Source organism: Melanerpes formicivorus, unplaced genomic scaffold (assembly GCF_026170545.1).
Source record: "Melanerpes formicivorus ecotype bairdi unplaced genomic scaffold, bMelFor1.0.p_v2 SCAF_50, whole genome shotgun sequence".
NCBI lineage: Eukaryota > Metazoa > Chordata > Aves > Piciformes > Picidae > Melanerpes > Melanerpes formicivorus.
In genome coordinates, this window is record NW_027142402.1 from 4,627,558 (window position 1) to 4,639,855 (window position 12,298).

A 12,298-nucleotide genomic window follows, 5' to 3' on the forward strand; every position below is an offset into this window, starting at 1 on the left:
AACAGAAGTATTTGTCCTCAGACTCAGTGTGTTCTGGCAAAAGGATTTAGATAATCTCTGAATATATTAGAGCAAGAAATCAACTCACCCTGTCTATGCCACGCTTATGATGTATGACTAATGCTAAACATCTTTGTGTCCATATGGGAAAACCAAGCAAACAGAGATCCTAGAGACATAAGAGATATATGCTGTTGCCTTTTTTTACAGATTTCAGGTTGAAGAAGAGGATAGCCCAAGGCATTCTCTAAGCTGTTTGTATATAGAAGCACAAAAGAGGTACCTGTAGACCAATAAACATTTTATTTCCAGGGGGAAAAAAAATTAACATCATTAGTTCAAGGAAATTCAGGTCTCATTTGAATCAAAAAACAAATACCAACTGACTTTAGGGACAGGAAAAATGGGCTTTTGAAGTTAAAAGCCATCAAGCCCCATTGTCCTTTAGAGCCATCACTCAATTTCAGCCTGGAAGAGTTGCTCAGTCTCTGTGTGCATTTAAAGTTTTGTTTCTTGGGGGTTTTGGCCTTTATCTTATGTATACTGATTATAGATGACCAGGTCCTGAATTCCTTGAGTTGAAGGAGTATAGAACATGCATTGTCTGTACTTAAAAGGGTAACCACCAAACAGTTATTTGGCAAGTAAGGAAATGGGGGGAAAAATAATTTACTATGTAGTGTCTTGTTAGAAATAGACTGTACTGTTCCCAGCAGGCTTTAGACAAGGCTTTGTACTAATAAAGGAAGGAGTAGTAGTGTGAAAGAACCCTGAAAGAATGCAATCACTTGGAGCTCTGTGTGTGGGGAGGGTGGTTGTAATGCCAGACACCACCAGTTTAATTCCTTGTTAGGTGTATTGCATGGTGTTTTCTCTTTTAACACGGTTAAACCCCTGTTTAAGGCAGGGCAGGCAGGGCCTGGCAGCAGATCTTGCAGATAAGGAGAGTTACTCTGCTCTGGGAAGCACAGGGGGGAATCTGAGAGCAGTGGAAGAATACTGGGTCTGCTCTTCAGCAAAACAAAAAACCACAGCATGTGAGTAATCTTATCTTTAGTCATCAAAGTCTGCTTTCAGACTTTCATTCTGAATAATGATGTGATTACTCATGTGGAGAAGGTTGAGCACATGCTCCTGCTGAATTCATGTGCCTGGACAGAAGCCACACTATTCTATGCAGCTCTCTTTGGAGGTTTTCCTCTGCAAATACTGGAACACCCACAGAATTGAAAGGAGCATAGAGACTCCTTTCTGCTTTCTTTGTATTTATCACACAAACTCCTTGGACTTAAAACTTGCTAATTTTTGCTTGCTTTGAAGCATGTTAGTCCTCATAGACTGACCCTAATACCAGGATGAAAATGCTGCTTGACACTTTAGGACAGTGAGTGAAAGACAAAGTCTTTTACAAGGGGATGTAAACCATTATTCTGGTCATTGAAACTAATATGACTATGCAGATAGAATTGAAAACTCTGCTCATTAAGCTCTATAGCATATACAGAATTAACCAGGTTGGAAAAGACCTTTGAGATCATCAAGTCCAACCTATCACCCAGCACCATCTAACCAACTAAACCATGGCACTGAGTGCCTCATCCAGTCTCTTTCTTAAACACTTCCAGTGATGGTGACTCCACCACCTCCCTGGGCAGCACATGCCAATGGCCAGTATAGAGAATGCTTATTTACAGAGATTTATCTACAGATGTCTTATTTTGGGACACATGGCAAAGAAGTAAACAAGAAAAAGAGTTGTTTTCATGGGATCATACCAGCTAACATAACAGTACCTATCCAGGGTGACAAAGCCTCTTGATTTCAAACCAGCCCAGGAAAGAGAGGGTTGGCTGAACCTCGACATGCCAAAGGTTCCTGCACTGCTCCCCTCAAACCAAGGGTGACCAAGTGAAATGGATAAAGATCCAGCAAGGAAGAAACCTCCTTGTCTGGAGGTGGACTGAAAAAGGGGAGGTGGGACAGAGAGCCACAAAAGTAGCACCTGGAATGATTCATTCCTATCTAGCAGTATTCTGTGGTCCACAGTCATAAGGCAGAATCACTGCACCAGCCCGTGTGTTGATGCACATGCAAGGTGTAGAAACAGTGAGACATTTACAGACACTGATTAAGACCACTAGAATAAACTTCTATTAACCAGTGGTCTCCAGCTATCTTTTTTTTTTTCCCAATTATATTTTTCTACCTGATTTTGTGTGGTATAAGAAAAAAGTGAGCTGAATTGTGAGGAAAAAAACAAGGTGTGTGGATACCGTGTCTACTAAACATTCCTTAACAACTGAATCCATCTCTGTGCAGAGAGCCTGAGTAAGACTCAGCTCATCTAGTCTTTTCACCTGAGGACTGAGAAGGCCTTGATGGAGGCACTTAGCAAAGTTGCTGGCTTAGCTTTTAGAAATGATGAAGAATCTGATGCTAGGTCTGAGCTGAAGTGAACGAGAAGGGCAGCACTGAAGTAAGGGTCTGGAATGAGTACAGCTTTCAAAGGCTTCAGGCTTTTCAGTGTTACCTAAACTGGAAAGAACCAAGACAGCAGCAGATCCAGTGAACTATATTTTTTTCCCCCAAACTACAAACAAAAATACATTTGCCATTCAAACAGAATGAATATACAAACTATTTGCACATACTGCAAACTTAGCTCTTTTGATTTTTTGGGTGGTTTTTTTTCAGTCAGAAGCTGTTCCATAGAATCCTTGGTTAGAAATTGCACACCTTTTCTAGCAGAAAACTTGGGGGGGGAAAGAGAATAAAGGAGTTTAACATTGTTGATATGACTCAATGCAGTGTTAAGGCTTCTCTCTTGATTTATAACTGTCTTGAGCTGACCATGTTTTGAGGTCAGCTGCAGCAGGATGAGGGGGGGATAGGGCACTTAGTGGTGGGTTTACAAACCTAATTGCACAACATGTGAGGCTAAGAGTTGGTGTATTATTTTACATATATGTAATCAGTAGGTTCCATCATTTAACCTCTCCCAACTGGTCTCAGCAAGCCAGATAGGATTGCTGAGGTCTAGGTAAGTTTATCAAGGGATTTAGAAATCCCACCAAAGTTTCTGCCGTACTTGAGTCACGTAGAAAAGGTTTCATTACCTGCTCTATTAAAAAGGCAAGACTGGATACAAAGTAAAAGGCACAGGTATTACAGAACAGTCACAGTTCTTGACTAAAAAGACCTTATAAATTAGGTAGTGATTACAACTGGGAACAGCCACTTTGCTCTGGCTTTATTTCTCAGTGCTGACTGTTTCTTGACCAAACATCTCCATCTTTTCCAACGTGGCACCACTGTGTGCTGGAGGAGTCTTTTCTGAACAGCTTTGCTTGTTTCTTCCCATTTCTGTAGCTTCCACCAAAGTGTTAGTCAATGGCTTTCCCAGTGTTTCTGGAAGCATTATTGTTAATATTCCACTCAGAAGAGCCATGATTCCAACCAGCAGCTGCAAGAAACAAGAACAGGAGCTGTAAAGGTAGAAGTGCCTTTCAAGTTACACATCTTTGATCTTGCTTGAGAGTGCATTTAAAGTGCAGCAGAAGGAACTGTAATGTAAAGCAAAGGTACAGTAAAAAAGATTTGCCTTTTTTTGTTGCATGAATGAAAGATTATGCAGCAGAATTAATGAACAGCAGGTGAAGTGATTTGTTCACAAGGGTTCAATTCAGTGCAAAGAGGAATAATTCTGTCTGAGAAAGTGACAGAGATCTTTGTCTGGCATTGCTACTATCAGGTAAGCATTCAAGAACTGGTTCTAGGACTGCATACACTTCTGTTTACCTGCATGTTCGTAGAGCTCCAATATCCCTGTAACCTGTCATCTCAATTCACACTTCAGCTCCTGAATCTGTTCCTCCTGTACCTGTGTGCCTGTTCCTCCTGCACACAGCCAGAACAGAATTTCTCAGTATGGCTCATTGACCTGGGGCCACAGAAGTGCAAATCCCTGAGCTAACTCTAAACAGGAGTGCTTTGCCCAACACAATTTGAAAGAGCTGTTAGGGGTGCAGGAATCTACTGACATCTGCAGCAGTGGGATCACATCTTGGATTTGTCCATGGTGTGTACAGCTTACTTCAGCGCAAAAAGCAGAAGGGTCAGGATCATGTGGGGCAGTCACAGAAGCACACACATGCTCCAGGAATATCCTTCCTTTCCCTTCATTGCTGTGTCTTGTTCAATGAGAGCAGTCCATACTTTCTTCCTCTGAAGCACAGAGCAGCATTAAAATCCTGATACTCTTCCAACAGCAGGTTATAAGTGACTCAAATCTCTCTTGATGGAAATGCTTCCACACAGCACATCCTGCCTGGCCTCAGTGTTTTTCCATTTTATGACTGTACTGTATTAGCCTTATCTTGCCCTGTGCTGATTCTCTGGTCTGTCCTGTTTGTTTAATACTTTCTTTCCACGTGTGAGAGGGAATACTTGGAAGTACCATGCCTATGCCTCTTGCACAGAGCTTGAGACAAGAACTGGCCAGCTACCATCTGCAGCTAAGCCAGAAAGGTGCTTTAACTCTCCCTTGAAGAGTATTATTGCACCATGCAGCCTTTGTTTCCCCTCCTCCCCCAAAGGACAGCTTGTCTCAAGCACTCTCTTGAGGAGCAGAATTGCCACCGTTGCACACATTCCTCTTTTTGCACTTGCACTAAACATAGAGGCTGACAAAACAGTTTTTGCTAAGCAAAATAGCATCAAGTGCTACAAACTACAGTGAAAACAAAACAGTGATGCTCTTACCATGATAAATTAAAACCCCAATCATAGCAGCAATAGGACTAGAGGTAATGGCACTGAGGGAACCATAAATATGTGGCAAGAGTGATATTGTAGAATACACTCCAAAATAGTGAAGTCTCACCTCTCTTTGTCAAAACTCTTTTCCACTGTTAATCCATCATTTTCTGCTGTAGGCAATGAGTTAAATGCTGATGGATTTAAGTGTACTCTAGTACAAAGTATTTAAGTACACTTAAGCCCCACTGAAGTTAATTTGACAGGAGTATTTGCTTAAGGTCATTGTTGTTTTCAGAGGCTTAATTTGAAAGCTGACATTGTTCTTAGTCAAACTCTGAGTATTCCAAACCCTTCCAGTACAGCAGCTTCCAACAACTACCATAGAAAACTTTAAATAAAGAAATAAGTAACATTTCCCATCCTTTTTCACATGTCCTTCTCCCTAGCTGGGGCAGCAATTTAAACCTCACTCAAACTTCTTAGAGAGAACTAATAAACTCTTCTCCACCTAAAGCTTTAGTATTTGAGTAGCTGTGCCTTGGATATGAGGAGTAGCTGTGCCTTGGATATGAGGAGTAGCTGTGCCTTGGATATGAGGAGTAGCTGTGCCTTGGATATGAGGAGTAGCTGTGCCTTGGATATGAGGAGTAGCTGTGCCTTGGATATGAGGAGTAGCTGTGCCTTGGATATGAGGAGTAGCTGTGCCTTGGATATGAGGAGTAGCTGTGCCTTGGATATGAGGAGTAGCTGTGCCTTGGATATGAGGAGTAGCTGTGCCTTGGATATGAGGAGTAGCTGTGCCTTGGATATGAGTAGCTGTGCCTTGGATATGAGTAGCTGTGCCTTGGATATGAGGAGTAGCTGTGCCTTGGATATTGATGCTATCAATGTTATACTGAATTCAGTGCATAAGTTTAAGTCTTCCATCACAAAACCATTTCAGAAGATTTCAGTGCCTCAAGGCCTCCCTTTTGCCATAGCTGCAAACTTCTAGCAATGCAAAGCTGCTAATCTTTGAGACTCAGAATTCAGGACAAGAACGGTTCCCTCACTTTTCCTCTTCAAAACAGAAGTTCTGCTTTTGGCTCCTGAGAAAACAAGCCACACACATGCCTTTTCAAACCCAGAAGCATTCACCACTGAAATAAATACTTACAAGGGGCATGAAAATCCAAACATTTCTCAGATACACACAGAAAGGAGCGACCACGCTTCCTACACGGCACATCATGCTTCCACTTCCAACAGCAAGGGATCTGCACGTAAAACAAGGAGTTGGATAAGAATTCTGGCAGATAAAGGAAACAATTAGGAATGCACAGTCACTTAAACATCAGTAGGAGATGTGTCTTTAACCAATTATACTAGGAAGCTGTTGTGACACCAGTGTGAATTTATACTGCAGTGACATTCAGCTGCTTCTATTATTAAGATTAAAAGTATAAGCATCATTCAGCACAGGATCAACAACCAGGGCTTTACAGAAAGGCATAAATAACGTATTGAGTATTCTGGTCCCTCAATGAAACCAATCAATAAGCATGGAATGACAAACAAATAATTTATGGGACAGCCAAACATTAGGCAAACCCTGAAGCAGCCTTTCAGGCCACCAAGAGCGATGCCAAAAAGCTGCTGGGTCTGGCACAGGAGGATAACGAAGGAGAACAAACAGCAGCAAAGCAACATGAAAACCCATCACTGGTGTCAGCTCTTACCTCACAATTGTTGGGTACAGTTCTGCTGTGTAGAGATAGATCAGGCCAAATGCCACACCTATTGAAAATTTTCCAGCCATGTTTGCTAAGATAATTAATATATTGAAATCCTATTGAAAGAGAGCATAAAGAAATGAATCGCCAGGCAATAACGCCCCTCTCAAAACTGATTTAGATCTTCCAAAGTCATGCTGCTGTTCTAAAAGTCAGCCTCAGTAAGCAGCTGGTGTCCATAGCACTTTTTACCAGCCCTGATTCGCTGAAGCCCTGGGAACATTCTACATCTGATTCCAGCAGTGACAATGAAACCTGTCCTGAAAATGCAGAGATCTATCTTAGACTGGCAGTTGCAATTATAAAACAGCCTTTAACCAGCTATATGACTTAGAGCAGCTGCATCTACTGACTTAAGAGCCTTTTAAAATAGATTGATATATATTTTTTTTTTAACTACAGGAATGCTTCCAACAATTTGTGACTAACCTGAGGTATGAACATAATTAAAACACAGATCAGTGCACTTAAAATAAGGAACGGAATGAGTGTGTTTCTCCTTCCCAGTTTGTCCATTGCAATGCAAGCAATGATGTAGCAAGGCAACTCCACAGCACCTGTCAGAATGAAATTATTTAAGTCATGATGACACATAGATTCATAGAATGGTTTAGGTTGGAAGGGACCTTAAAGATCATCCTAGTTCCAACCCCCCTGCCACAGGCATACTCACGTTACGACTCCCTCTTTATGTGGATTAATTTAATCCTAGGGGGTAATGAAGGTGTGAAAACTAGAGATAATCAGCATGTTGGGCTAGTTCACTTGGTAACAAGAAATGATGACATAAGGTAGAAAATATGACCTAAAATGTGGTAATGGAGGATGTAAGAGGACAAGTGTTTCACAGACAGAGCAGCTCCAGCTCTTTGTGGGGTGGAAAATTACAGAGAACAGCAAGGCCACGGTTCTGCTTTTACAACACTGGCCCTGGTGAGTGAAAGCTCCTTGTTTGCTGCTCTTCTGCTTCAAGCACATCAGCAGCTTAAGCGTGCCCACAAGGAATATTGCCAGCGTTGCCCTGACACGCCTCTCAGGATTTGCCAGTTTCCACCTGGACACAGAACTGAAGCCACAGGCACCTTCCCCCAGCTGCAGCCCAAAATCCCCCCCCGTGTAAAAGGCAGGCAGGCTCTCTCCAGGTCCAGCTTTCTGAGTTAGCTCCCCAAACACAGAGAATGAGCTGCCAGTTTTCTCTCTCCTCTCCATTAAAAAGAGGACAGCTGTTCCCAACATCCCACTCTCAGATCATCTCTTCCTAATGTCTCTTCCCAGAGCAAAACTTGTGCAGCTCTAAAGGAACTGGCATTTGGCTAGGAATAGTTCACAAGCCTTGCATAAACATGATCTGCCCCTAGACAAATCATATTGAGCCCCAGCCAGTTCAGACATGTTTTAAAGCAACTTGGTTATGAAGAATGCTACTATGTCCAACATGAAATAACAGAAGATACAGCCCTGAACAAACATGCTGCATTCCTTTACCAAGCATTTACAGCCCATCACTCTATCTGTATCAGCAGGAAACAATCTTTTGGGCTTGAGTTGTTCAAAGCAGGTTGCAATTCCTGTGTTTGCCAATCTGCTAAAGTATTTTTTGCAGGGGTGGCTGTGTTGATTTGTGCACTCTAACTCCATCTGTGCAATGCCAGCACCCACTCTTCACCACCACTATGCTAGAGGTGACAACACAAACAATTCATGAGTGTCCTGGCCCTTCCATGTGCTTATGTACATGAGCAGTCACATTCGCTTCACTGAGAGCGCCTGGCTGCATAAAGCCAAGAGCATGATTTAATTCTTTGCTGGCTCAGAGCTGCAGGCCTGATCTAGAGTCTTCTGAAGGCAATGGAATATTCCCACTGATCTTAATAAACTTTGGATCAAGCTTTGAATGCACTGAGCTGCCCTTACAAACAACTTACATACCAGAGGAAGATTACAGGCAGATCAACCACATCAAATGAATGCAACTCAATTAAAGCTATACTACTGAGAAATCTACAATTCCTCCTGCTTCTGAGAATGATGAATCTATTTCCTGCACAGACCAAAGAGATCATGACTCCAACTGATTAAAGGAATAATATTTTTTCCTTCCCTCTCATTTTGCCAGTTTGGGGCTGTAACAGAGCTGTGTGAATTTTGTGTTGCTGGTCTGCTTCCTCTGGTGTTTGTGTGCATCTGCTGTATGCTTGCAAGGCAAGAAGGAGAGAAGCAGAAGATGGTTTTACAATCACAGAGACAACTTCTATACACTCATAAGTTTGAAGCTATTATTACTTCCCTTTAGAAACTGAGATTTGGAGTGAATGATACTCCTGTTAGTCAACTTTATGACCAGTTAGCAAGAAACTTTCAAGCAGGGTTCCTAGCTGAATGGACAAAAGTTTAGAACCTGGCTGCCAAACATGTCTAAATGTCATGCTCTAGTTCTGTCATAAACAGAATAAGGTACTAAAATATTTACCTATGAGAAAGAGATTTAAATATTCATTGCCTCCTAGACTGACAGAACTGAGGGAGAAGACGTAGTACCCCAAGCTCCCAGTGAACCAGATCAGCCAGACTGTGATGGTCCTTCTTGCAATTTGCCAGTTACAGAACAGGTCTAAGATGTTGTGCTTCTTTGCTGAGGATGTGTCATTGTCACCCGTTCCACCACTGGCCAGGTCATCTTGTTGGACTGAGCACAGTTCAGAGACTCTGCAGGGAGTGCTCACTTTATTCCATCTTGCCATTACATTAATGACTTTTTGTGCATCTTCGTATCTTTCCTCTGACAGGAGCCAAAAAGGTGTTTCTGGGAGCATCCAGCAGCACAAGACAAAGGGAAGAGTTGCTAGAGAGAGAAATATCTGATAGACCCACCAGGTCCGAACCAAAAATCCCACGAGTGCCACAACCATAATTCCCATAGCAAAAAAAGCATGGACATGCATAGAAGCCCAGGTTCGTGCTTTAATGCCAACAAATTCAGTCACATAAACAAAAGCCACAACCAGATAGCCACTGGAAACCTGGGGGGGTGGGAGAGAGAAAAAGAAAGAGAGTGAGGTTTGTATCAGCAATCCCGGCACAACAGCAGTAAAAACAAACAGCTGTGTTCCACATTTGTGTGAGCTTAATTGCCACAGCACTGGCATGGCCCACACTGACAGACAAAAAAATAAAGGCAACCCTGAAAACAAATCAGCAGGAAACAAAGTTCAAAGCTTCAGACTGCCTGGGCACTGTATTCAAAAAATGTGAAGCGATTTTGGATGCTTCTCTGTGGTGGGAGCAAGGCAGCAAGAGACACCTGAAAAAGAGCCTAATTTGCTGATGTCACTAAGCCCTTCAGCTCCAGCCATCAGGTCCCTTAATGACATCACAAACTGGACACCCATTAAAATTAGGTCCTCTGAAATAACTGCCACTTCTGAAGATCTTAACCTTGGCTTTTAAGGAGACTATTAATAATCTGGCATGCCAGGGAAGTGCAAATGTGTTGAGAGTTACCTTCTGAATGATCCCATTAAATCACATTTTAATACTGTTGGAAGAAAATTGCCTATCTGTGGTTATAGATCCTCACACAGCATCTAGCAAAAGCAATTCCTGGCATGTTCTGCATGACAGTATTTCTTCCCTGAATGTAGATGTTCAATGATACACATATTTCATCTTCTCTAGCCACAGTTAAACTCTTGGTATCTCAAAACATTTCCAAACACAGCTTAAAAAAACCTCCCAATCGAGATCAGAAAATAGTCCAGAATATTTTTTCAACTAATTGATTTTTCTGATTAAAATATTCCAGCTAACAGACTCTGATTTAGAAGCCACTGACCTCAGTGGCATGGGGGTAGAGGTAGATGAAGAGGTAGATGAAGCTCATCTCACGGATGAGCTCCGGTGGGCAGTTAAACCCTGCAGCATCGGTCTGGTCAGAGCTCTTTGCTTTTCTGAACTACCCCAGCCCTGAGCACTGACAGCCAAGGGAGTCAGTAGAGGGGCTCCTGATGCTCTCACTGTTCAAGGCTAAGATGTCCATGCAGTTTTTCCTCCTAGGAAATCCTTCTGAGCTCTGGTCAGTCAAAGGGAGCCCTAGGAGCAAAATCCTGTCTGGACTAATGCACTTTCAGCAAGAATGAAAGAAATGCTGAGACTATTTTCAAGTGTCTAAGCTAATATTTCTTATCTCATCATTTTAATGTCTTTATTTCTTCTTCTTATTCTTATATAGTGAAATACTACAAATATTACACTTTTGAATGTAAACCAGTCATTCAAAATTGGTTTCCCTGTGGAAATACTGAATGTATGTCAGATAATTGGATGTATATCACACATCTAGGTAAACAAATGTGTCTAGAGATGCATAAACACATACACTGCAATACCCTTAAGTATAGTATAAACATCTAGGAGTTCAACAGGTCTGCTCATGTACTCCAGATGTAGCTTAAAAGACCAAAAGGGATGCATGGAAGAGAAAATGTGCCTCTCTCCTCCACCATGCAAAGTGGTAGAGATAAAAGCCATACATGCTATAGATTTGTTATCTGAATGAAAATAAACCCCATTTCTAACAGGAAGGAGAAATGCAATGGTGGCTGCAGTGCAGGATCCAGTTTGCTGTTCACACTTGGTATTTAATTACCAGTCCAGCAGAGGTTGGGATGGAGGAAGTACCAAACATTGCTTCACACAGATGGCTTTCTATTAATTCAAAGAGGAAAAGTGCTGTGGTCCAAGAACATTCAGACTCTCCCTGCTCTGCTGAAATAAGTGCAACAGAGGGGGCTTTAGAATAATGAATTAGGGGAGGAAACAACAACAAAAAGGGAGATTTTTCCTGAGAAGGGGTAGGAAATGACACATAGAAAGAGCCAAGGTGAGCATCCTTTCTTACCATAGCCAGGAGGAAGCGCACAATCACAAAGCTGTAGTAGTCAAACGTGAAGGCCACGGCGATGCCGAACACGAACTGCCCAGCGCTCGTGAACCATATAACACGCTGTCTTCCCAGCCTGCAAAGCACAGCAGTGAGGAGATGATGAATAACCACAAACATTCTCTCTGTAACTCCAGAGAGGCAGTTTGTAAACACTCTACTTTGATACTCCAAGGGCTTAGTCACCTGTATTAATTGTCAGCAATTTCAACTTCCACGAAAGAGGAAGCTCCTGTGGATGAAACTTGTCATTTCACAGTTTTTGGCTGGAAGCAACATGTGGAAGTGAGCATCCCCTAAGCTCATCTCCAGTTTTGAGTTTACCACCTACACAAGTAATCTGCAAAACTTACTGTGGCTTGTTTATGAGGAGAGTAGGCAAGGCTCTCTTTTTCCCAGGTATGTTCTGTGAAGTAGTGTCTAGTTAATTCCTAACACAAGTTAGCTGTGATAAGACATGCCATCTCTTGCCAAAGTACCAACCAATTTGGATAGCAATGAAAGGCTTCTGTAACATATCCTTGTCCAGTTACTAAGAGTTCAATTCCCCAACAGGTAACAATTACATAGTTCCTCTGAATCTGTTGATGGCATCACAGTGCACGTGCAGGCATATACAAACCTAGAAGTCCAGGAAGCTTGCACACTAGCAGCAGAACAAATCATGCCAAATACCAGCTTCCCATCCCCAATCACAGTGACTGCCAGTGTCAAAGAAGGGCATTTAGTAAAAGGGAACTTCTATTTGTTTATCTTCTTCCCATATCTCAAGGAGAAACTACATTAAGTGGAGCCACTTGTGCCTAGACAGTGAGCACATTAGCAACGG

The 12,298-nt window shown here is 42.2% G+C and overlaps 1 protein-coding gene across 1 annotated transcript in view; it reads right to left on the reverse strand.

Annotated features, from left to right (window-relative positions):
• Positions 1 to 284: 284 nt before the first annotated feature.
• The window catches only part of SLC22A16 (solute carrier family 22 member 16), a 29,739-nt gene continuing 17,725 nt past the window's right edge, over positions 285 to 12,298 (reverse strand). Inside the window, exons 3-8 of the mRNA XM_068160532.1 lie at positions 11,428 to 11,545; positions 9,001 to 9,550; positions 6,960 to 7,087; positions 6,477 to 6,586; positions 5,915 to 6,014; positions 285 to 3,463 (exon numbers count right to left, since the gene is read on the reverse strand). Of these exons, the coding sequence (XP_068016633.1) occupies positions 3,251 to 3,463; positions 5,915 to 6,014; positions 6,477 to 6,586; positions 6,960 to 7,087; positions 9,001 to 9,550; positions 11,428 to 11,545 (1,219 nt within the window). The 3' untranslated portion in view covers positions 285 to 3,250. The remainder of the gene's footprint in view (positions 3,464 to 5,914; positions 6,015 to 6,476; positions 6,587 to 6,959; positions 7,088 to 9,000; positions 9,551 to 11,427; positions 11,546 to 12,298) is intronic.